The sequence below is a fragment of the Xenopus tropicalis genome, chromosome 1 (genome assembly GCF_000004195.4).
Source record: "Xenopus tropicalis strain Nigerian chromosome 1, UCB_Xtro_10.0, whole genome shotgun sequence".
Lineage (NCBI taxonomy): Eukaryota > Metazoa > Chordata > Amphibia > Anura > Pipidae > Xenopus > Xenopus tropicalis.
This window is the reverse complement of record NC_030677.2, coordinates 156,209,755-156,237,467: the sequence shown is the minus strand read 5'-3', so window position 1 is coordinate 156,237,467 and position 27,713 is coordinate 156,209,755. Positions and strand designations below refer to the sequence as shown.

The following is a 27,713-nucleotide window of genomic DNA, read 5'->3' as shown; positions in this document are numbered from 1 at the left end:
ATACAATTTGATAAAGCTTTTTGCCCCGTTGTTATGGCTCCATTTGCTTCCTCCGTCATTCAGAGATTGAATCAGATCTTTGACCCATAATATCAACTAACTTATTACCAAAGCACAGGTTGGTATTAGTGACAGCTAACAGCAGTTACATATCCTAAAGCTTTCCTCCCCTTCTGTGAGCTGTGTGATCTGAGCATCTGAATGTGCATCTGCAACCCAGACACTGCTCAAAACCAAGCAGAATCTTAGCAACTGTGTTCTCCTAAAGAAGCCCTCAAGTTCATATATATTACAGCTGGCATTGCACTTCCAGTAGATAATGGTTTAATGTGCAGTCTAAATGTGTGGGCAGTTGCTATGCATTCAATCTGTTATTTTACCTTGATTCCAATGTTTGTAATAACAATGTGTTTTTCTACAGCAGGGTTTTCTGTATTTATATCTGTAAACCTAGAGATTTATAGCTCTATCTTTACGAAAAGGTTTGACAATTCACATAAAAAGAAGAGAGTTAAAAGTATACAATCCATAGATTTCATATATGTCTTCTATTATTAAGTACTTCCATATTTCATGACATTGTGCAATACATTCACAGAGAACACAAATATGCCACACAAAAACAAGGCAAGATGTGAGGACAGAGGTCCTTGCACAGGAAAGCTTACATTTTAGGGGGAACAAGTAACACAAGAGGTATCAGTTTGTGTTGCCAAAGGGTAGAAGAATAGCAGAAACATTATTATTATTATTACCCCCTTCCTCATGTTCTCTTGTTTCATGCAAGCCTCAGTGTATCTGGTAATTCTATACTGTGTATGACATATTCCATCTTCAGAACTGCAGAACCCACTGACACATCCCTTGCTGAATAAAGACAAAAGTGACTTTACATAGATAGATATTGCATGTGTAATTAATTCTGATCTTAAGGAATTTTGACAGGTTTAGTAATATCATTCTCCTTATCCCCAGGACTCATCACAAGGATGTCATGATTTCTTGGCAGTGAAGCTGCCTGAACTTCCGGCTACAATTCTCTTTTTGGCGGTGGTGACAGTTGCCTGCTGGCTTCCTGTACTTAGAGCCTCACATGCCTGCCTCTATAAACCATAGTAGTCCTAGAGAGGTAGGGCAAGACAATATTATACTGAAAAGCAAAGATGTTTTTGAATAAAAAAGATACGTTGGGTCAGCCTGCCTAAACACAAATTTCAAGTCCTATTTATGTGCTTTATAATAATTGGTGTAGGATAATCAGCAATTTATAAAATTGCTGATTTATTTAAAACTTCCATACTTTATACATTTTTATTTTAAACTTTTTTATCAATTTTGAGAAGTCACTAAAATTCTTTAATGTATAATGAAATAAAATTGAAATGCTGATTACTATTTTGAGGGCATCACCATCCCAGCTTTATTTGAAAATGCCCATTCCTAGTGCACTCTTACCTTCCAATTTGTGCCTGTATGTTACCCAACCACTTAGTCTGTAAGCTCTACGGGGCAGGGACCTCCTTCCCACTGTGTCTCATACCACATGGCACATATATATATATATATTTTTACTGTATTTATTATATCACTTGTCCTCCCTGTGTGTAATTTTGTATTCTGTAAGATTGTACAGCGCTGCGTACCCTTGTGGCGCTTTATAAATAAAGTTATACATACATTCATACATACATTGAGCTTTAGGCTCTTCCATTAAAAAATAAATAAACACCAACCTTTGCTGAAAAACCATTCAGTTTTATTTTTATCTATGAGTGGCGCTCATCTGTGTACTCTTTATAGAAATATCTTTTTTTCCAACACCGGTTTATTACAATTATGATTGAAAAACAACAGGTTCTTTATTCCAAGAATTGACTATTAAATGGTTTATATTTCTGGGGTATTTTTCTTTTAAATCCTTATCAGTACTGATAATATGGTTTAGAAAGACTATAAATGTGCATTCATCATACAAGGTTAAGTGTTCTCATTTTGGCAAGTTCTGCATTATGGAAAGTATTCACAGCTAAGAGCACCCACTTTCCCAAGCTGTTCAGCATATCACTAAGGACTCTGGGAGTGTTAATTCCCAGCTGATGGATGAAAAGTTTGACATCCCTGATCTTGAGGGGTTTTAAAGTGTGTGCAATTGAGTGCTCTTTAGCATTCGGACCTGCACTAAAGCAAAGCTGCAAATACCACTGTTTGCTGCTGTTTTGCTTCTTTCAGGGCTGTTCTGTTTCTGAGAACAAAGAGAAACTAGTGTGGTTTACTAAACCTTGCCTTATTATAGAGACAAAAAAACAACAACTATCCACTCGCAGTACTTTTTTGGGCCGTCTTGCAGCAAACTGATACAGAAATGTGATTATCAGACAACAAGCAACAAACTGCTTGAACTGATCTGTAGAAAAGCCATTGTTTACTGAAAGCAGTTGACTTCCAGCGGGTGCATTGATTGCAAATCAGCAGAAGAAAGTGCTCCCCCCCTTTGCAGCAAGAGTGGCGTGCGCTGCAGTTAACAAGGTACAAGGCACTAAAGATTTATCTTGATCTACTCCCTTTTCATGCATTTGAAATCCTACTGCCATCCTCTCTCCATGTAAATAAGCCCATGCAGCCTAACATCTCAAGAAAGCTGGCAGTTTATCATGCCGTGCTGGCAGCGAGCCTCCTTTCTTAACCCCAGCCCAGATGTGCCATAATCCTCTACAAATGCAAAGCATGCACAGTCTTATTGCTTCATTATGTCCCTTATTATTTATCCTGCCTCGCAGTCACAACTCATCCTGAACAGCAATGCTAGCTAGACATGCTTCTTTCCCTCTGGCTTTTATCCCATATCTCACCTCTCATTTCTCCCTCTTGTCCTCTTTTTCTCTCGCTGAACAGTTCCCTTCTTTTTACATTCTCATTATTATTATTATTTATTCGCTTATGCACGCACACATTCATACACACACTCAACCATAGAAATGAGGACAGAGCATAGCAGTTGAGAGCCAATTCAGTAGTTATGCTTTAAGAGATTGCAATACAGATGTTGAGGGCTCATATGGTACAGCAAATACCATCTAGTAATCAATGCTTTTAACAATGGAGTGGGGGTATATAGATTGCAAATGTCATTCACAGTCCTCTGCATCAGTCGAGAACAATCTTTTTAGAGGAGGAGAGCTTTAACCTTTGATTATATGTTGGATGATGGTGCAGATTGTAGTCCAGCAAGAAAACACTCTGTTCATTTCAAGTAAATCTTGAATAAAATGATGGCTTCTAATACACAGGTTGCGAAGCAGTTGTAAAAAAAGTCATTATTATCTGCATCTTTAAAACAAATACTGGATAGAAATGAATACCATTCATATATATATATATGTTTATATACTGTATATGTCTAAAAAGAAAATTGTGTATCCAAAGTGAAATCATTGTTGCAATAAAAAGTATTATTTAAGGCTTGTGATACATATGCATGGCTTAGTTACAATTCACAATGGTGCAGGGCAACAAGCAAACATCAGCGCACAATTTCACCAGTCAAAATGCCATTAATAATAAAATGTTTATGTTTACTGTCACGTGTGGACTTGCACCACATGCCAATAAGCCAGTTTTATCTGCTATTTTATCTGAATGTTTGGAGAGAAATCTGCTTTGTGGATAGCTTTCAGGCAGTAGCAGGTTATCATTAGGTTTCTAAACAGGGTCAATATGGAATGTACAATTTTAGGTTAATCAGTATATTGTATTTATCCTCTAAAATATGCATCGCCAGGCTTTGGGGGTAAAAGTCACAACTCTTTATTCTTAGTAAATTCAACTGGAATGTCCTGGATTAATATATTTTCATATGATTTTGTGGCTCTTCTGTCAGTAATAACTTTCTGACAGAAAGCCAAAAATAATCAATGGCCATGCTCTTGAGCATGATATCCCTGAAAGCACCTGGTACATCATTAGAAGTTTGGCTCCTTTTTTTCTATGTCCTGATTTTAGTGAAAGATGAAATGCAGAAGCATGCTTCTTTCTATATCCATTTCATTTTACCCTCTCCAGAATTAGTCCTTTGATTGTGTTGAGATGACAATGTACCTGAAGCCTCCTTGAAAATAAATCCCTGGGAATTCATAAAAGTGTAGCACTGAAGCACATAGTTCAATCGCCATAAGAATGAAATTGCTGGATTCCGTGATATAACTGTATTACATGGGAGGGGGTTGCACAGCAAAGTAAGGTTCTTTCATTGAATTAGGTAACCTTGTTAAACAAATAGGATATAAAACAAATCACATTATATTGTGGTCATTTATGACCCCAAATAAATGTATTGTATTATGAGGGAGCTATTCAACTTTTTAAAAAAACAAACGAAATACTATAAATGAAGGTGCCTTGTGGTCAAGGGAATGGAATCGAACAGTGAAATATAAAACTACACAAATAATACACAGATATTGGGGCTTTTTTTATCAATACTGGGCAAACTTGCTCTTGGGTAGTAACTCACAGCGACCAATGGCTGATTAGCTGTTTTTAATCAGTTTCAAGTAGAACAATCATAGCAAAAGTTTGGATTTCTTATCATGGGTTATTGCCCAGGTGCACTTTGCCCAGTATTTGTAAAGCGATGAGACAAGAGTTCAAAGACATTGTATGAACTCCCTACGCCAGTGATCCCCAAACAGTGGCTCGGGGGCAACATGTTGCTCACCAACCCCTTGGATGTTGCTCTCAGTGCCCCCAAACCAGGTAGTTATTTTTGAATTCCTGACTTGGTGTCAAGTTTTGGTTGAATAAAAACAAAATTTACTACCAAATAAAGCCTCCTGTAAGCTGATAGGGTGCATAGAGGCCCCTAATAGCCAATCTTAGCCCTTATTTGGCTCCTCCATGAACTTTTATGATGCTTGTGTTGCTCTCTTAGTCTTTTTATATTTGACTGTGGCTCACGAGTAAGAAAGGTTGGGGATCCCTGCCCTACGCAAAGCAAGACAGATTAATGCAATTAAGAAAAAAAGAGGGACCTGTTAAAGGCAGATTTATCAAGATGTGAGTTTAGAGCTAAATACATTTGAACTTGCCCATGTTGTATTTATTCCTATGGGATCTTTAGAAGCATATTTATCAATGGGTGAAAGTTAGAGTTCAACATTTGATAAATATGCTTCTCAAAATCCCATAGGAATGAATAGAATGTGGGTAAGTTCTAATTACTTGAGCTCTAAACTCACATTTTGATAAATCTATCCCTTAGTATCTAAAAGTGCCACCCCCATTCTCCACTCCTCCCCCCTCAGGATCATGCGCACCCTTGTAGCTCGCATAGGGAGCACCAGGGACGGGACATGCTGAAGTTTTGTGTTTCCGTATGTGAGCACATTGTACGTGTGGCTGGGCAGCATGCCGCCCCAAAATTTATGCCACCATAGGCCTGGGTCTTTGTGACCTAGCCACAAATCTGGGTCTGTATACAGTGCAATTACCATGCCCTGTGTATGCTCTAACTGTATGGTAAAAATACATGACGTTTGTATGTTCTGCCTGTTTTTGCCTTGCTTTCTCCTGGTTCCTTTCACAACACATTGAAAGGAAAAGAGATCCGTTGCACACAAAAGAACTACCTGAATGAACTGACACATGTATTCAATCCAACAGATGTTTTAATTTGTTTGACCACATATATTTCTTATGGGGTGTTAGTACACAGCACGGCTTAGCTGCAGTTTTAAACACATACACCCATCTGATTAGTTAATTACTGATGCAAATTATAGATTTACTAGGGAAACAAATACTTCCAGAAAATTATAAAAGCCCTCATGTCTGCTGAAAGGACCTATGGTAAATGAAGCACCAGATTATTGTATGGTCCCTTTATACATGTATACATAGTTATAATATCCTCCTCTCAAATGGAAACAATCCAAACTGAGCCAACCTCTACTCATAACTAAAAGCTTCCATACACTTTATCATTTAAGTCGTTCTTCTCTGGCCTTTCCCTATTGCCGTATGTTCAGTTTGGGCACTGGAGATGAAAATTACACTGCATTTCTAGACTGGACCTGCCAGTGCTTTGTAAAGTTGAAGAATGCCCCACTCCTCCTGTTGCATCTATACTGCTTCTAAAACAGGAGAAAACCTTTGCGTAAAAAGCAGCAAGTGCAAGCTTTGTTACTTGAGTCTTCAATTATCACTGAATTTTTTAGAATTTAGAAGTCTTTTTTGTAAAACAGTTATCACATTTATACATAAAGGCATTGTTACCCACCAAACTACAATGTAATGAACAGTAAACATTCCAAATTTGTCAGACTTTTACATTCTGGTACAGAAAGAGTAAACTCCATGGAATTAAACATTCATTGTAGAGCACTGCTTAATATGTCTGTGCATTATAAAAAAAAAAAGAATCCTAATAAACAAGGTCCTTAGTTTTTATTTAGCCATAACTTTTCAGAGCAATTAGTTTGTACAAGGCAAAGTTCAATTAGCAGAGACTTTTTGTAGCTGAATGTAGATAGTGAGACATACATTATTCCCCTCAATTTATTGTTGTTCAATGGAAATTAAGCCTGTACATTCCATAAGAAAAGAGCAATTAGCTTGTAGCATCAATTATACATAGGCTTAACCCAGTAACCTTAAGGATAAGAACCCATGGAGAGGTTCAGTGGCCATGATATACAGTATCTCTGCTATAGCGGGTGACTAACTGCTCCGAAATGGCTTTCCGCTGGCAACAATAGGAGTCACTGGTGGAAAGGCCTTTTGTAATCTGAAGTCGTGTGCAGTTTCCTCCTGCAGGCAACTTTGCATGACTTTTTGGGTTCTTACCCTAACAGAATCAACTGTTAAGACTTGTAAATGCCAGTATATACCTGAATGAATCAATGAACTTATATCATATGTTTTATTTATATACATTGTATTTCATACTTTAAGCTCCTTTTCGGGTAAGATCCTAACTTCAGTATTATATTTATAGTATAATAACAATACACTAGTTAACTCTTTGGGGAAGGTTGTCAGCTATATACAGATACGTGTATATAAGAGATGATATGATTTATAAGATATAATGTTATGATATGAGTTTATTTAGAAGGGTAGTATAAGCCTATTTCAACAATAGTTCAAAGAATAGAGCTTCTGCTGAACATATATTATTATTTATATACAAAGGTATTATTATATTATTATTTTTTGCACCAAACAGCTTAAAATTGAAATAAAAAAGTTTTGCTTTCCCATTTCCTGTGCCAGATCACAAGATGTCAAGATATTCCATGCAGAGGGCCAATTATTCTTATGTTTGGGGGACTGGTTATAATTAATTTAATGTCACACTTAGAAGTCAATGGAGATCTTAGGAATGCTGTGGACCATAAAAATCTCTTGGGTGTTATATCCTATCCATAATAAAAAGAAAAGAAGGCAGTTAATCAAATTACTAGTTCATGTTCAGGGACCGTATACACTTAAAAACACCTTTTCTAAAAAAGAACACAGTAAATATGACTTGTGTTGAAATTACATTCTACCTAATGTTTTAATTTTGAACAATCCATATTTTCCTACTTTTGCCATGATAAAGCACTTATTTGAAAGTTGTGGTATGTTCACTGAAGTCACCTCCCCTTTCCTTTATAAACAGGACAATTAATTCAGAGCTCCCTATCTACCTTTAAACAAACAAACAGCTTCCTTCTCTAAGCAGCAGCCTTTGAGCAGCTCATTATCAGAATCTTCTCAGTGAACTGGTAATTAGTTTTATCAGCTCTTCTAAAGTTCTCTGGGATCAGGAAGTGACAGGAAGTACTAAAGTGAAACTGACTTTATATTCTTGTTTAGTTCCAGAAATAACAGTGATATTTATTTTAAATTTTAATTAAAAAATTAGGTAAAGGTTATGTTCAGCACAAGCCCTGTTCATTCAGCTAATGTTGATAAGGGGTGTATACTGTGCCTTTAACTGAAAGCCTGATACAGAACGTGACTAGTACAAGAGATGGGTTTATGTATACAGAGCTCATTATGTCTATCTAAACAAACAATCCTCTTTACAGGCTGAAAGAGTAGGATGAACTAAAGGCAAAAGAGAAAATCAATAATCTATTTGGTGCTTTATAATAGAAGAAAATTAGTGAATATTGATTTTTAAAAAGAAAAAGAATTAGCAAAACACCTTTTCAACATTAGCCCATTTATACAGAACAAAAGTGCATATTGGCATATACTACCCCTTTACTTTATAACTTTCTGAAATTACAAATCAAATATCAGACAAGACTAGACCTGGAGAGCTCAAAGTAAAGTCCTACAAAACATGACAATGTATATCCCATGAACACAGTTTGTTGGATTTGATCATGCCTGTATGAAAACTTGTCCTTATCCTTTACATGTTTTATTGCTTGCTGGTTGCTTCCTAGTTTTTCATTGCCTGCATCAATAGTACCGTACCTTTTAGACTGTGAACTATAGTTGCCTTACATCCCCCTATACAGTTGGCACTGTTCTGTGACAGAATATAACTGCAGAACCATATTAGAATGTATTGTTTTTACATTGCAAAACCTGCCCAATTATTTTTAAACTGCCTAATGCACCCAAAGCCATTTCCACTACAAAACTTCCACTTGGTATCCTTTGTGCTGTTCTTTCTCTTTGAAGGCTATTCTCTCTCCCATTTAGATCCTTAGATATTTGATTTACTTTGCTAAAACATAATTTTCCCTTATCCTAGGTCAATTAAAAACATAACATTACCAGGCAAGCATTACCATCAACATGAAACCAAATTAATCCTCTCTAAAGTAGCAATCTATATGCTTTATGTTATGAACAAATTACAGTAACATAAAACCTCATTTCCTTCTTTCTTTGTAACTGTCTGTGAGTATCAAGCTGGAAAGAAAGTTATAATGAAGAGTTCTTCATGTGCTCCCCCCTCCCCCATTTCATAACATATAACTCAGCACTTATTAGAATTTTAAACTGACTTTAGTTTTATTCACTATAACCTAACTTCACTATCTATTTTCTTAACCAAGCCCAGCAACTAATTTTAAACCCAGCCAATAAACGTATCCCTCCCTTTGTATAGATTCCATTAAAAAAAATCACCCACTGACTTTTGGTTGCAATTTCTTCAGAAGTAAGTTCATGGCTTACCTTCTTGATGCTTATTTTATTATGGGTGTATTTTGTATGGAATTGTACACCATTTACTAACACAACATTAGCACAACATACAAAATATTAAGCTGATTAAACCACCAAAACACCAGTGAGGGCTATGATTGGTCCAGGTGCCCTTTCTCCAGACCTTAAACAATAGGGAAATATATAATGACAAGCATAGACCTGTACCTTGTAGTAAATAAATGCAGAAAAAAGACGGCTCATTTACAACCATTAAACATAATTGCGGTCATGCAAAGTTTGCCATGGTTGTTCTGTAAATATCACCATTCATTAAAGGAACTTTTGTCTAAAGTCGCATCTTACCTTTGTACATAGCTGCACTTGGGGCCACTGTTTCTGTCCTGCCTGTTCTGAAATGAATGCAGAGTTCTTAATGAGGCAGGGGAACCCAGCTCTGCACTTGGTCATACAGTAAATGACCCCTAAATTCTATTTAAAGAAATTGTATCTTACTAGAAAAGCCAGATTTTCACAATTGCACACTGGAGACAAATTAGCCAGCTTTCTTTAAACCCATTTCTTTTCATATGTGATATTTAATTAGATCTCACAGCACCTGTCTGTCTGGAACCATCTGTTACCAAGTGTGCAGTCTACTGTTGTTCCCACATCTGTGAGTTGACTAAATAGTTGAAGCTCTTTTTTTTTTTTATAATTGCATGGGGTTTAGGGGGGGCTAGGTGAGTGCCTAAAGCCACAACATGCGCACTGCAGCTTTTCTCTCATGCACCAAAGTAGATGCAACTGGCAAATTGGCAAATGTCACTAGTATACTGTATATGAGCAATAATGAGGAAACTTTTTCAGCAGCTATGGATTCACAGAGTAATTGTGCATTTCGTGAAACTGCTTAAAAGAAATTTGCTGCAAGAATTTTTGCCATAAAATTGCCCATAGACTCTAATGTCTTCTGCACAGAAAAAGTCGCTGGAGCAAAAAAAAAAAAAAAGAATAAAAAAAAAGTCAGCACTGAAAACCACCAATAGTCTCCAATGCATTTTGAATGGAAAAGGTAGCTGTGAAAAAAGTCCCTGTGGAAAACACCCACGCCTAGCCATCATAAATGAGCTTCCATGTTGCTGAGTTGGCTACTTTTGGACCTGTTTAGAAGAATGTTCTTGACAATTTATGAAATACAGGTATGGGATCCCTTATCCGCAAACCTGTTATCCAGAAAGTTCCAAATTATGGAAAGGCCATAGACTCCATTATAAGCAAATAATCATAATTTTAAAAATGTATTTATTTTTTCTATAAATAAAAAACAGTACCTTGTACTTGATCCCAACTAAGATATAATTAATCCTTATTGGAGGCAAAAAAAAAGCCTATTTGGTTTATTCAATATTTAAATGAATTTAAGCAGACTTAAGTTATGGAGATCCAAATTACGGAAAGATTCCTTATCCAGAAAACCCTGGGTCCCCGAACATTCTGGAAAACAGGTCCCATACTGTACTACCTTTTCACTTTATTTGCTAGCCCATCTACACTTTCTTCCGGCACCCAATTTAGCCCAATCCAATCCAATTTTCCATTAACATCAACTCCCTGCATTTTATAACCTAAATATAATTATTTTAACCTAGTCCTACTAAACTATTAATACTCACTTAAACAACACAAGTAGAACTATGCCAAAGAAATTGGGAGAGATTGGGGCAATCAAAACACTTGATCATAGGCCTATGATTAAATTTGGTTGCAAATGACCAAGGAGAATAACCTGGTGGTTGCATCTGTTACTAGCTTTAGAGTCCACCAGAATACAAATTGTCTGTTTTTACCATGAATTAAACTCTAATGTAAAAACTAAATGATAAGAATCATGTGACTAATTGTAGAAGCACCTCATTAGTTATAAATAAATTCATGTTTTTTAATGGTTTCTCATTGACCTCAGCTGGGTCATGTGGCTAACTAATTAAACAATCTTGCCCACCCTTCCCAAAGCTGTTGTTAGACTTGATAATGAAATTGTATTATGTTGCATTATCACAAGTACAACTGAAGGTAGACTTTTAATTAATTTACGCATAGAAGCAGTGTAGCTTTTTAATAGATTTAAAGGGACTGTTATAAATTACCATTTAGATAAGATGTAATTTTCAGGAAAGAATATGCTTAAAATGCACAAAGGTTCAGTATATTCACATATTCAATATAAATAAGTTTCAGGGATTTCTAATGACAAATCAAGAGGCACCCACCTCAAAGGGCTTACAATCTATGGGCAATGGCAAACAGGAAACTTATTGTCCTAGAAGAACAGGATGGACATGACATGAGTACATTGCAAGATAATGGTAGATATGTATGTCAGCAGAAGGATGGAGGGCTGTGAAAGAAAATAATGGGTATTTTGAACACCATTTAACTGGAAATTAGCAGTAAGACATCCTTAGTAGACATAAGTGAATTTATAGGGGTGAGATATTTTCTTTGAGAATACATTGTAGTGGTCAGAAGCTACAAAGTATGAAAATTATTTATAGGGTTATGTCATAAAAAGTGCAATGTTTGATACAGGTCTAGTCACCTATTGCAACCAATCAGCATTTAGCATTAACTGGTCACTTGTTTAAACTCTTATGGGTATCTGTGGGTTACTGCACTTGTGCCTCTTTTTTAAATATGGGGTAAGGCTCTTGTTACTGTTTTAGCATTAAATGGGTGCAGGAGGACACAGAATGGGATGCATATTTGCAGGGTTATACCAAGTAAGAAGAAGAACATTAACTGGTTTTGTAATGAATAAGAATATGACTGATTTGTCTAATATGAGTCCTAGGCAGTAGTTTAGACACACAGTATATAGTAATGTTATTTATGCACTATAGGTGCAAAAGGTGGAAAAGGAAATACTATACATTTCTTCTTAGATATAATTGATTTTAGACAATGAGAAGTTATCTGGGGTGCTTTAGTACTTACACAGCCTGTTAGTTTCTTATTAAATAAGGTAGGAGAAAAGGATTTGTGTATCAACTACATGTGGTAGGAAACACAATATAAAGAGAGGAAAAAGGGGGGAAATATTTTAGGGAAAGAGGCATAATTATAAATTAATTAAGGTTTCTCTTGTATACTGGTAGTTATGAGAAGAATGCTCTAGAAGCATTAGTGCAACCATCTGCAAGTAGAATTTACTAGTCAGCTGTTTGAAAATAAACATCTTATTGATTGTTATGGGTTAACAATATCCTTTGGTCTTTATTTTTTACAGTTATTAACCTTCCTGCCATATGGTTGCTTACCCTGGCAAGCAAAGAGCAAGTTAACTGTAAAGGTGGCCATACACATAAAGATCCGCTCGCCTGGCGAGGTCGCCAAGCGAGCGGATCTTCTCCCGATATCCCCACCTTCGGGGGATCGTTTGAATTATAGCGACTGGAATAAGTGCAGTCGGACTGAATTTTTTAACCTGCCCGATCTATATCTGCCCGATTTCAGGCCAGATATCGGTCGGGCAGGCCAGTCGTTATTTCCCCTACAGGGGCCGATAAGCTGCCGAATTGGTCCAAGGGACCAATATCGGCAGCTACAATCGGCCCATGTATGGCCACCTTTACTCTTCAGTTTTACTGCCTGTAATGTTTTCTGTATTCTTGTTTTTAATATCTGTTAAAACCCTATACCCTTTATCTGCCATTTTAATTACCAAACTGCCATCTGGTTGTTAAGGTAATTAAGAACTAGTAACAAGATAGTTTAAATTCCATGCCTTAGTATTACAGAACAAATATACAGAAGAGTATACTGCTAATACAACATACTGATAATAACATTTTGAGTTAAATAACCCTTTTAATCATGGGTGCAGTTCCAACATGAAATATGTAAGTAGTCCCCTGGTAAGTCCCCTGGTAAGGGTGAATAGAAATCCATACAATTAATAAACCAAGTTCACAAATCACAGTTTAGAAAAAAACTCCTTTTATAAATACAACAAATGCAATATATTTGCAGTAACATAATTGCTTTTCAGTTCTACTGATATTTTTTGCAAAAATAAATCACACGTTTAATGCTCAAAGAACAACAAAGTTAATGCTATTTAGACAGAATGGAGTAAAATGCCACCATCCAAAAGTCTATAATAGTTCAAAAGGGATGAGCTATAGGCCCCCAGGGAAAGATAAGGAAGTGAATGGTTTGTTAGTAGAGCAAATTACTCAGATGTCAATAAAGAGTGTACTAATAGTCTTAGGAGAGTTTAATATGCAAGATACCTTTGCTTAGCAAGCATCATGCAAAAGGGGGCTAATAGTCTTTAAAGAATTTTATACACCAGATATATATTGCTTATGTGAGGCATTCAGCACAGAAGCACTCAAGGGTTGATTCACTAAAGGTCGATATTTTAAGCGCTATTTATAGCATGCGTTAAAAATTTTATCGCGTCTAATTTTTCAGGTCTTAACGCACGATTCACTATAAGGATACTTGCGTTATTTTAGACGCGATGCTGTTTGCGTTATTTAAGACGCAAAGACTATTTTTGTGTGGTATTTGACGCAACACACGCTAATTAACGGAGCGCGCACAAATTGTCGCACACCACATTAGCCATACACGCCATTTCTAAAAATGACCATTTCCCTGCAAACTGGAGGCTGCATCACTCTAGGGCCAACACAGACTTGAAAAAATCCCACTGCAAAGTCCATATTTTATTGCCAAAAGCTCATGAACTGTACTTTCCTATAATTACAGCCTGCCCCAAGTAAGTGTTAATTTTCGCATAGACTAATGCGATATTTAGCAAGTCTAAGGGGCACATTTACTAATCCACGAACGTCCAAAAAGCGTCCGAATGCGTTTTTTTCGTAATGATCGGTATTTTGCGACTTTTTCACGAATTATCGCAAATTTTTCAAGCGCTCAATACGAAAAAGTCGCAACAATTTGTGAAAGTCGTAATTGCTGTGCAAAAGTCACGACAATTCACGAAAGTCATAATGGCTATGAAAAAGTCGCGACAATTCACAAAAGGCATAATGGCTATGAAAAAGTCGCGACAATTCATGAAATTTGTAATGGCTATGCAAAAGTCGCCACAATTGACGAAAGTCGTAACGGCTACGAAAAAGTCGTGACGGTGACGAAAAAATCGCAAAAAATACGAAAAAGTCGCAAAATGTTCGTTTCCAATCCGATTTTTTCCCATTCGGGATTTGGATTCGTGGATTAGTAAATCAGCCCCTAAGTGTTTGTGAATCATGCGTTAGTATTATTTCTGCGCGCTAATTAACGCAATGTGGTAAAATTAACGCATTCGGTTACGCGCTATTTAACGCATGCGATAATACTTTAGCGAATCGCGCAATTTTTCCGCTTCAATTTTAACGCAAAAAAAGCATGCGATAAGCGTTATCGCACTTTAGTGAATCAACCTTTTAGTCTCAAAGATCCAAATCTTAATTTAATGCACACAAATGGAGATCGAGATATTAAAGCTTAAATTGACTGGAGTAAATTTATTAGGCCTTATTAAGAAGACTAGGCAACATTTATGTTGGCCAACAGTTTGGTCCCTAAGGCAAACGTCTTTGCTCCCAATCTCTGAATAAAATGCTGCCTACTTTTGACAGAGCAGGTAGTTTGCTTCCTTTTGTGCTTTTGTACTTGCAGGCAGGGCAATAGTTCATGATTGCTGTATTGTTAAAAGACTGATGACATTTTATACTGCCTGTGTTTGTACATCTCAGACATAGATACAACTTCTTACAGATTCTTACATTGCATTAAATGTACTGAAATACAGCTCTACAACGAAGTTAAGTTTATGGCTAATTTATGATTTCAAATTACAAAAGATGAGTGGGACTTAGGGCCCATAATTTTAGATGACTTGAGTGTAAGAAATCATTCAGTAAAAAAAATGTTGCCAAAGCAAGCAGAATAGAGGTTTTTTTTGAAGCAGAAATATTCATATATGAAAGCGATAAATGTCAGTCACTGGCAAAACCTTACCTTGAAAATTGTATTTAGGTCCCATCTAGAGAAAGGCATCTACAAATGAACATCTGACAACAAAGCAACTGAAATAATTAATGTTCTATATAAATCTGAAACTATAGAGAAAGGGAGCATATAAAAATAAGTGCCTAGTAGTAAGGGTAGCCTGTTTATGCAGCAGCTTTTCAACATATTCATTGACAGTGGATACCAAAAAAGAAGAAAATAAAATGACTCCTTGGTGATCATGATCATTGTGAGTCACTAGCACTGACCATTTGAGATTCTGGTAACAGAAACAAACTTTTTTATTACAGTCACTTGGCATCACATGGCTTTAATACCAGCAACAGAATAAACATCTTATTATAAGAATGCTTTGTAGCATCTCCATATTCCATCTTTTATACATATATTCATACCTGTCCCTTTAAAACAGGGAAATGGGCAAATGCAGAAAAAGATGGTTAGAAATAACAACGTTTTGACAAGAAAATGACCCCAGCTATAATTTCATAGAGTAAATGTTACCAATTATGTTTAAAAGGGAACAGAAAAAATATTTAGAAACCCAATTCTTGTTAAATACAATATAAAAAGAATAGAATCCATCAGCTCATTTTTTCCCAAATGCAAAATAAAACTGCATAGCCATAGCAACCTACACACAGGCCCTTTTTAATGCTTTGTCTCATTAGTATGAGCCTGAATTTCCTCTCCTAACACTCACTGTTTAAAACAACGTTTTACTGATCGTTGTTGAAAGCAGTGGAAAGGGTTGTTAGTTAAACTGAAAAAGTCCTATGTCTGGGACAATCTTTGATCAAAAATGATTTCTCTGTAAAGCCAAGAAAGTATTCAGCTATACTGTATATAACGATATTTTTTATTTGACCCAAACAATTTTTATGCCATCTCCCACACACAGAAATAAATACAACTCTCTATACAAATCCCAATACTCGATACTTGCTTGTATTGAAAAATTAAGTAAGATTACTATATAAACAGGGTATATATATACTGTACAGGGTATATTTAACTTATTTAAAGAGGAAGTCCTATGATTATTTTTAATATATAAGCCTTACTCTTCTGCCCCTTCATATCATGCAGCTGAAAATCCCATCTGGTTGTCAAAGTCAATGTCCACATTTAAAAAACATACTGAATGTAGTTCTTCACTTTTATTCTTATCCTTATTTTTCTTGCTTATGATTCCTTCTATCTCTCTACTATACTCTCTCTCTCCCATTAGCTTTGACTTTAAACCTGCCCCCTGATTGCTAGGGTAATTAACCCCCTAGCAGCTGGATACCAGTTTAAATTCCAAGCCTGAGAGCAGAACAAAAAATGCAAATAATTAAAAAACCAATAAGCATAAACAATTAACTGCACTTAAATAGGTACATAGTTACATTGGGTTGAAAAAAGACCAGAGTCCATCAAGTTCAACCCTTCCAAGTAAACCCAGCACACACAACCTATACTGACCTGTCTATACACTCACATATATAAACCATATATACCAACAATAATACTGACTGTAAATTGTAGTATCACAATAGCCTTGGATACTATGCTTGTTCATGAACTCATCCAGGCCCCTCTTAAAGGCATTAACAGAATCTGCCATCACTAGAAAGTGCATTCCACAACTTCACTGCCCTAAAACTTGTAAGATGTCTTATAACTCTTCAATAAGTTTAATGTGAACAACCTCCTTAAAGGGATATGCCACCCTTTTTTTACATGAGCTCATTCAGTTGATCTAGAAAAGGTGTATAAAGACTATATGAACTGACAAAAATAAATATCAATGTGTATTTTTGCACAGGCATACCTGATTCCACAGACTGAAAGGAAACCATGATAATAGTCTAGTGCAACCCCTCCCTCTCCTAGTCCCATTGCGAAGTAAGAGATTCTGAAATGGTTCTGAACAGGTTGTATTACACTGTGAGTCTAAAGGGGATTAGTAAATGGTTACTCAAGGTACAATGGTTTCCTTTTTTTATGCACCTTTTCTACTGAAAAAAGGATACATTTTCCCTTTAAAACACTTTAGGAATAGTAATTTGGATAAATGTAACCAACTTAGACAACCCAGGACTTCAAAGGCAACCAATACAGTATGTGTAGCATGTTTTCTTAACCCTCCAAACGCAAAGCAATTTTTTCTCCCCTGTTCTTGCTAGAAGCTATTTCCATGCTATTTTTGTTTCATTCTTGTATTCAAACCAAGCAGTTAATTCTAATATAAATGCCACATAATGCTAGTGTTCATGCATTTGCATGTGGCACAAGCTCCAGTTGTTTTTGCCTAGAGCAGGATCCCCAGGGATTGTAATTTAGTCCAGCATGCTATTTTTAATGTTGTCTTAATGATCTGGAAAGCACAACAGAATCTGTAGTTTATTTATTTATTTTGTTGTTGTGGATGGTACCAAATTTAATTGTATTTCTACTTAAAGATATCTGCAACTCTATTAACATTTGTTCATTATTTGCAGATTATTCGAAGATGAAACAGTATTACACAGTTTCAGTTTGATGTTTTTTTTCTGATTAAATAATATGGATCCTATGTATGAAATTAATTAAATATTTCCCTAGATGTATTAAAGGTAATAAATGAAATACTTAATCTAGCAAAGGTATACATATAAACCATATAAACATAATGTTGCATAGATATGTCTTGGTGAAAACAAAGAATATGAAAGCATAAATAAATAAATATAAAAAGGAAATGACATCAATATTTGTTTTTAATAGTTTGCTAATGAGCCTCTGAATGAACAAGTGACCCTCAGGTCAGACCATATATTCTTGTGTAGATCAGACAGGATTGTACCTGATCATGGAACCGTGACTATAAAATCTAACCACAGACTTAACCAAACATCCAGGCATCTCCAGAACATAATGTTCTCAATATATCAGAAGCTATATATTTCATCATGGAGGTTAAATTAAGTCAAATAGACCATCCTTTGGCAACTAAGTCCTTTTGTCATCTTCACTATACTTTGAAGGTTTAGCTGTGGTAAGGGTAGATGCAAGTCTGTGAACTCATACATATGTAAAGGTTCTTTGAAAATACAAATATTGAACAAATGTCAAATTAAATCATATGTTAATTACCATATATTTGAAGGTCTGTTATGAATGATCTGACACTGTGCAATAAGGATGCAGGTCTTTGCATTCCAGAATGGAACTCAAAGACATGTGCTTCTCATGAATACATTGCTGTTTGCATTTAGCAAGCCTGTATTCATGAGGGGCAGTAGAAAGCATGTAAGCATCCTCTGTTTCATACCCTCTGGTCTTGAACCTGGGACCTGTTGTGTACTGGTCGCTGTTCCTCCTGCTTGAGCCACTTCTTCCCCCTGTCAGTATAACCATTGTCCTCACCCCAATCCAGCTGTAGGCAATAGCCCAATTAAGGGGCTATTTAAGCCTATACTCTATTTCATTTGGTGCTGGACCATTGGCTCTTGTTGGATCATTTGAATCCTGTATCTAATCCTTTCTCTTGATTCCTGTACCTGAATCCTTTCTCCTGTTCGAGTTCCTGCCCTTTACCCTGCAGTGTAAGTTCTGCCTGTTTGTGGACTATGGTTTGCTTTTTCCCTATATTATAGTTTTTTGATTAAATCTTTAACCAGCACATTGACTCCTGTTTTCATAATTATTTTTCAATGCCTAACAACAAGTTAGGGAGCACCAGAGGATGCAGATATCAGCTGTGAAATTTGAACTCTTGCGTCTTTTGCTGATATCCATCGCATCTGCCTGCAATCGGGTGCAGACAATGTTTCCAGGTGCAGGAAAGGTAGGAGGCTGGTGCCAACGTAAGGCCTAATTTTTGGCCTGCTTTTTTCTGCAGGCCAAGATTCAGCCCCATGTGGCATTAGCCTAAAAGCCCAGGCCAAGAAACAGCCCTGTGTGGCACTAGCCTTAGGCTCTTTTTAATTTCTACTTAATAAGCCCAGCCAGTAAAAAGCATAGTCAATTAAATGTTATTTTTTATCTTCCTGTCTTTCATCTCACTAAATTTACAACACATTTACATTTTGGGGCTTTGTCAACAATGATAAGAAAGAAGAAAGGCACAAACACATTTGAGTTATATCTAATTATATGCTGTGCTGAGTGTTTCATCTTACAGGAAAAAGGGAGCAATTTAAGTAAAATATGCTTCTGACCTTACAATTGCTTTTGGCATTAAAGGTTGTGCTCTGCGTGGGAAATAGAACAATATTCACTGGCGTTGATGAGTTATTAGCAACAGTCAGCAACAAAAAAATGATATAAGGTAGGAAAAGGCCAATTATATCTCAGTGGGTATTTTAATAAAGTTAATATACAGGGCTGACCACTCTGCTGCTTGGCAGTATTCTGCCCCCCTCCCCACAGGCAGCCTTTAAATGGGTTGTCATTTAAGTTGAGCTATGGCTCAACTACACTATTGCTTTTTACTATTTTAAATCAGTTGAACTGGATAATTCATAACTTAGTCAAGACAAGCTGGACTTAAAGGAGATGAAAAGGCATTTTGCCATTTTATTACCAATAAATTAGTCACAATAGTGCAAGCTAGAATGTTATATTTATTCTGTAGAAAGCTTTACCATACCTGAGTAAACAGCCCTAGAAGCTTCCTCTGTTTTTTTTAAGATAGCAGCTGCCAATTGAGCTTGGTCTCAGTAGCTTCTGTGCTGCAGCTCTGGCTGCTGGCTGCGCAGAATAAACAGCACAGCTGGGAGGGGGAGGAAGATAAGGGAGGGGGAGAGAGGAGCTAACTGAGCAGGAAGTCTGACACAGAAGAACATGTGTACACAAAAGAAGAAAAATAAATCCTGTATTTATTTTGATAGAGGACTCAGTGCAGCATTTCTGTGAGTGCTTATGGCTGTATTTACATAGACCTTTCTGATAAAGCTTACTTATCTTAAAAACTAAGCCATGTTAAAAGCTTATATTTTATAATGTCTTTCTACATTCTAGAATACTTAAAGGCAGAGATCTATATTACTAATCCACAGAGCAGAGATTACCCAAGTTTGGAGGTCCCACCCTTGGCAAGTAATTGGGGACCCAGTGTGATTGGCACAAAGGGTAATATTTGCAATAAATACTTGTTTGCTGTTTTGATCATGCCAAAATCGACAGCATGGTGACCGTTAAAGAAATCACATTTTCCTTTAGTCAAAAATATAAACTCCATGACACTCCAAGTCACATATGATACATATAACAGCCATATTTAAAGAATGATTTGATAGTAAGAAAGCTTTGGATTCATTGTATAAGTTTTGACCCTAGTAGACTGGGTTTCAGTCATTGATCAGTGTTGACTTGATACTGCCATACTGATAAGTGTTATAACTAGCACAGTTATGAGATTGAATTCAGGGTAGATTATCTCATTAGTTCCCTTGCTACCTTCTCCCAGCACTTCTCTGTATTCCTCAGACATACATTTCTCAAAACCCCATTTTTTCATTTGCAACCTAGGTACATGCATGAACTTAGGGGGTGAGCTGTGTAGTAATGCAAATCATTATGCCTCTGTAGACAGAGCTGAAAGACTCCAAGGAAATAGGATAATGGCACAATGCAATAAACAAATCTGTTCATCTTTGCAGGTGGCTTTCAAATGACAAAAACAATGTAAAAATACTACTTTTCTCCTGACACACAAATTGATGTCTTATTTAGAGCTGCCAATTTTGGATTTAACTGCTCAATATGTCAAGATATTATTGATAACTGATAAACCAATAAACCATATTGATTTCTCATTGTCATATGGATGCCACAAAAGAGAAACATGTTTCCATATGTCACTGTGGAGGTTCAACACAGAAACTTTTCACAGCTAACAGAAGTCCACCAGAGTCCACCTGTTCTAAAAGAAATGAAATTTGGATTGTCTTTAAAATAATGGAGGATATAAACTAACCTAAAACAACTTACATTTGGGAAAATAGCTTTTCCTTTGGTAAATATTTTAATTTGTGCAGAATAGACACAAAAGTTTCTCAGTGCTTACTGCAAATACTCCCTAATTTCCATACCTAATGGGATGGGGACTTTTAAACATCCCCAATAGCTTCCACCAAATTAAAAACAATTTTTGTTGTTATGAAACACAAAGAACTGAGATTTCATTAACTTATTTTGCTCTTTAATAATTGATGTAAAATAGAATATTTTTACTGCATTGTTTTTGTTTTTTTTGTTTGTTAATTTATTCAATCCATTCTTTTGTCTGAAAACACTAAAGTGTATCATTACCCATTCTTTTACAGGGAAAATCAATTAAATTTAACATTTTACAGAAAAACATTGCAAATAAAAGATGATTGCCAATAATGAATGCTGTAGCTGTACTTTCAAGTCATTCATTTAGAGGTTTTCAGACTGGGCCTTCTGTATTCAGGCTACAACTAGAAAGTATATGACCTTCTGGTTTATTAATGGCTTCTACATAATAAAAGTATTTAGAACTTGCAGAATGGCTGTGTATTATGTAAGTATATATATATATATATACTTGGTATTGGGGAAAGTTCAGGGTGCTGGATTAATGAAACAGCAACCTAAGGATATACATTTTTGCAAATAATTGCCCTTCATAAAACTTTATTTTATTCTACTGTACTTTTTGTACCATTCTTGACAGTTTGTTGAGCTGCTTTCATAAGCATTTTCTATTTGTTGCACTGGACATGAGGTTGGGTTTCCTGCTACACAAACGTTCTTTCTTTAGGTTTGTAGCTTACAACGATTAGATAACATGCTTAAACCCATCCAGTAAAACTGCATGCATTAGAACAGATGTCTGGATGCACTTGTTTATAGCTCTTCACACTACATAACAATATATACAAAAATACATTTGTTTCAGTAACAGCAAAATAACAAAAAAAAATAAAAAAGCACCCAGATGCTTGATAGGTTGTGAAACTGAGATCCCTAAGAAAACTGTAAGGGGGAAGATTTGGCCAGCACTTCTGGCAACGATAAAATATCCAGGGCTTAAACCATATTTGTTGTTCTTAATGTTCCTCTATGTAATGTTTGCACAAAAATGATCACATTAAATGAATCTGCATATTTAGAATTCCTGGCAAGTGTTTGTATCAATACAAAATATGAATAGTTGCACTTAGATGATAACATACACCGGTTTTGTAATGGGTCCACATAATGTAACTTTTCCTATTTGTCCAAATTCCCATTCTGGCTTATTTAAAAAATGTTCCCCTTAACTCCAGCACTACATAATATTATGTATCTATTATGTTTATTGCAGAAGGAGCATCAATTTACTGAGTATTAAAACCAATCTGATAACAACAGACATCTTTACACCTTCAGCACCACTTAAGAATGTTGTGAATGAGCAAACTTCTGTAGCACACAGATGACTAAAGCTCTAATCTAAACTGTTTACAGTTCCCTTCACTGAATGGAATGATTGCCCACTGACCTCCTTCACATTTACTGTAGGATTACTTCTGCTTGGGTGCACTTAGTTTTTGCTTGGTTAACCTCCTATTTGCTCTTATTGTTCTACTGTAAACTTTCTATCTCAGTGGCATATAGGCATAGTATCATCATTATCATCATTTATTTATATAGTGCCAGCAAATTAGGCAGCGCTTCACAATACATTTAAACAAACAGGGATCTCAAAAATTATGCAAGAGGAATACATTTACAGACTGTATCAGTATACACTACTGTTACATTATAGCATATTTACAGACTGTATCAGTATACATTACTGTTACATTAAAGCATATTTACAGACTTTATCAGTATACATTACTGTTACATTAAAGCATTAGCATAAGCAACCCTTGCAAAGCAATGAACACATTTGGTGTAAATTGTTGCTGCTGGAGTTGTGCTATAGCAGAGCATTAGAACGCTTAACATTTTCAATAAGGGTGACCAGATCACTTGAAATCTCAGGAACACATCTAGATAATCCTGCTGAACTGATTGCAGTTTTTATTTTGAATGCAATCATTACTGCCCTGCAGTGTTAGATATGTCCCTGAATTTTCAAATGATCTGGTCACCTCATGTTCAGTGCCACAATATGCTGCATAACACTGCAGGACTCAAATGAGTTTTTAGTGAGTATGAACACACAGTCAATGAAAGACAGCTAGCAAAAAAAAGAAAAGAAAAACAAGGAGGAAGTAAGAAAAGAAGGGAAAAGAGGTTACCATTTAGCTGGTTGTACACTACTTCCTCTAGGTGGTCCAGTCGTTGAAGTATAGACTCCCGGTCCACTAGAGCCCCCACTTTGGTACCCCTGCTCCTTACTCTGCGATCAGAACTTCTGACAATCTGTACCAGTTCCTGGGACCTGTCCTGGATCCTGCAGTACACTGAGAAGAGAATGATACCCACAAAGACTAAGATGTTGACAGTCAGCAAAGTTTTGATTTTTCGTGCCACCGCCATGGAATCGGTGGAGATCCAGCATCAGGGCGTCCCAGTTGAAGTCAAGCATTTACTCCGAGCCCCTAGCCCAGCAGTCTGTACATTTTGCGGGATCACCTACAAAGAAACAAAAGGTTTGCCGACAGTAGGAGCTGACCCATCAGCGGCCACTTCCTACAGGTCTATAGCAGAAATATCTTCATCCGAGAGCATTCCCCAAAAGTCACTGCATGTGGAAAGCGAATATCGTACTGATAAAGGTAAATCTGCTCCGGCGCCTTGTGGATGCTTTGAGCTCAGGACAGGGAGCACCTTCAGCCCTGAATGAGAGCTGTTCTTTCAGCACCGCCTCCCCTCCCTTTGCATTGGTAGCGGCCAGACACGGGAGCTGTCCGTTCAGCACCACAGTCCCCACAAGTCCTCACACAATGTCCAGCTTTGCACCGCGCCTGCAGCTGCGCCACTTCAGCGCTTACATTTCTGGATCACGTATGAGAAACTGTAATGGGGGCGAGGAGCAGGGGGTTTGTAACGGGCGCACAGCCTCCCGGAGGTGCAGGGAAACGGGCAGTCAGTCAGTCAGTGTGTGTGTGTGTGTACGTGTTTGTGTGTGTAAGAGCGGGTGCTTTTGTCCCAACACAGGGCGCCTGTGCAACGTGACGTAAGGAACAGCCCTCATCAACATTCATAGAATGGGCTCAGCACTAAAGCCTCTCCCTGAGCTTCTGAGCGTTACCCCCGTGTTCCGACTTGTAACGCTGCTTTAGCCCAGATTCATACTCAGTAGAAATATGCGCTGCTGGAGCGGGGGGTTTCCATATTACATGTACAGTAGGTGGGGCGGGGCGCACTATTGCTGCTTATTCATGCTGTAACGCTGTCTCAATGCATCCACCCCTGACCTGTGTGCTCCAGCCTGGCATCCCTGGGGGGCACCATTAGTAACTGCTTTGTTTATTTCCTTCAGCTCTTCAACATCTTCTGAATATTCACCAGTTTCATCCACATGTTTATACAATAAAATATGACTTTATAAGGCAGCCTACCTATACATTATTATTTCATTCTGTCTAGGAATTATCTAAAAATCCACAAAAATGTAAGATATACATTTGAGTGAAATTTTACATTTAAAACAATTACCTAATGCCATTACTAACCCTTTATATTGAAAGCCTTGGTCTGCTAGACAGTAATTTAAGCTATATATATATATATATATATATATATATATATATGTGTGTGTGTGTGTGTGTGTTTGTGTATGTGTGTGTGTCTCTGAGCATAAAAAGCATAACCAATGTAAAAATATGTCTACCAGTATTGCCAACTGAGAATGTCTTTTTTCACATTGATTGCATACCAAGCTGAACCCCAGTGCCAGAAATTACAGTGTAAAGTAACACTATGCTAACAACCATGGCGGAGGTATTCTAGGACAGAGAGCACTATACAGCCTGCAAGGAATACAATAACATTAATCTGTTGGACCAAAAAGGGGGGGATAGAAAAGGAGGCAAATATAGGCAGATTAGAAAAACAACTTCTCCCTCGCTACAAGCTAGACCTGGAAGATACCTACCTATGGGTTTAGTCCGCAATTACATTTAGTGGGGGGCACTCTGGTGACTGTATTTAGACTCTTAGAAAAAGAAGCAAAAAGTGGTATTTATAAGCCAGTTAATCCCCTTGTTTAATAGAATTTGTTCATGCAAGTTTCCCCAAAGTCAGTTGTGAATAAAACCCTATTCTTTAAAGGAACTTGCATCAAAATGCACTCCTTGCTCTTCTGTGTATTTGCACTTGCAGCCCCTGCCTTTGTGTTCCTAACTGAGTGCTGCTACTTCTATTGATGCAGGGAAAGTCTAGAGCTTCAGTCACCTCCCGGCCAGGTGGTAGTTCCAGGGTTTCTTCAAAGTCCTATATCAATGGGCGCAGCACATTTGTATCTAAAGAATAGTTTGCATGTGTTGTTCACAAACCAAATGCCGGAGATACTGTCTTCTCTGAAAATTTTTGGAGCAATTGCGTTCGATTTGTGATGAAGTTTGGGAGCAATTGTGTTTATTTTGTTGCATAAGCCACAGTTGCACCAGGCACAACCCTATTGTGTGACCACACCAATGCTGGAGTTCTTGGAAAAATATGGTGATTACACTCTAAATTGTACTTTGCTCACTGCATTTGCTGATGTAAATGAGCCCTCATGTTTTCTTTTTATTAAAAGTATTGTGACACTGGGATGATGTATGTATGATCCTATCTCATAGACAGGCATCAACTACAGGTATGGGTTATGGAGATGGACTGCAGACCACACGGTGCCCAGATAAGCTATGGATTAAAGGAGGAGGAAAGTCATTTTGGATTTTACTGCCAATAGATTCACCACATTAGTGCCACCTAGAATGCTATATTTATTCTACAGAAAGCTTTACTATACATAAGTAAAGAACCCTAGAAGCTCCCTCTGATAGCAGCTGCCATTTTAGCTTGGTCTTGGAAGCTTCCTGCTAAAGGAGCCCATACCTGGGGCAGTATCTATCTATGGAGCACTTGTACCCACTGCAACACTGTGATCTGCACTGAGCACCAGATGAAAGGGTTGATACAGGGAGGAAGAGGAGGATGCCTATGTGCTACCCACGCCTACCCCTGTTGAATCTAGTGCAATCTAGATTTAAAGAGAAGTCTGTAGGTCAGAAACGGAACACAGAGGACTGCAGCTGTTTGCACAATGGTCCACTGTATGGGGCATTATACATTTCTAGTGGTTTTAACATGTTTTAATAATGCTTACTTTGCAAGATTCATAATTTAGGAATAGGGTTAGAATGATAGAAATTGGTGGTGCTAGAATGGATGTGGAAAGTAATTGGATGGCTTATTTTCAAAATGTGAGAGGACATATTCTTACACAATGGCCAAGGGCAACACAGACTATAAATAAGACTTTGTGTATGGGCATAGTTATTGTTTGGAGGTGCCTCTATGCTTTTCACCTCCACATGTTCCTGCCATTCAGATTGGTTGTTTGACTTAGATGAAGGGAAGGGATCAGCCAATATATTTATCTTATTGTAAAAGAAGGGTGCTGCTGTTTAGACTCTTCTGTATATTGCAGTATGTGATCCTTTGCTAATACTAGTTACCACCTGGGGATATAGGCATGCTAAATTATTTCTTACGTCAGGGGACAAGTCTTCCCAAAATAGCATTTGTAATGCAATGTTTATTTACTCAGTTGCCTTATTTATTCCACTTAACCAGTGAACACTAACCAGTGTGGCCCTTGGATGTTGCTTCCAGTGGTCCTCAAGCAAGTGCTTATTTTTGAATTCCTGGCTTGGAGAACATTTTGTTTGCATAAAAACCAGGTTTATTGCTAAACAGAACCTCCTATAGGCTTCCAGTCCACATAGGTGCTACCAGATAGCATTCCTTTTTGGACCCCAGGAACTTTTGTCATGCTTGTGTTGCTCCCCATCTATTTTTATATTTGAATGTGGCTCTCACATAAAAATAAATGTAAAAGAAATTTTTAAATATTTTAACATTCATATTTTTAAATATACCTGTATATGTGTTTGCCTGTGTGTGACTGAGTACATAATAAGTATAAACTTTCCTTATTTGTTCAAGGTAGGAATAAGCCTAAAAAATGAGCATACTGTATTTTTGAATATTCAGGCTGTTTCCATACCATTGCTAGTCTGATATATCTTGCTGTGTTGGGCATTATCTTTAATTCAGTGCAAGGTTTCTTTGCTAGAAGAGGTTGTTACGATATTAATAAAAATTGTCAGTGGATTGCATAATGAAAAATAACCCAATTTTATTTGTAGATAGTATGTTTTATTCTGAAATGTAGGACCAGGCAAGTTTCTCATCTCTCACCAATAGATCTTGCTGGAGTGTCCCTGTGCCTGTCATTAATCCAGATTGCTTTTACTGGCAGCAGTTTTTGTAATATGACTATGAAAACTGTTACGCTGCTGCAAAATAAAATAAAAAAAACAAACATATATACACAATGCTATATATATATATATATATATATATAT

The 27,713-nt window shown here is 36.8% G+C and overlaps 1 protein-coding gene across 1 annotated transcript in view; it reads right to left on the bottom strand.

The window, feature by feature from the left end:
• galnt9 (polypeptide N-acetylgalactosaminyltransferase 9) overlaps window positions 1-24,422 on the bottom strand; it is a 128,827-nt gene extending 104,405 nt beyond the window's left edge. Inside the window, exon 1 of the mRNA XM_002931877.5 lies at window positions 23,430-24,422. Within this exon, the coding sequence (XP_002931923.1) occupies window positions 23,430-23,670 (241 nt within the window). The 5' untranslated portion in view covers window positions 23,671-24,422. The remainder of the gene's footprint in view (window positions 1-23,429) is intronic.
• Window positions 24,423-27,713: the final 3,291 nt, after the last annotated feature.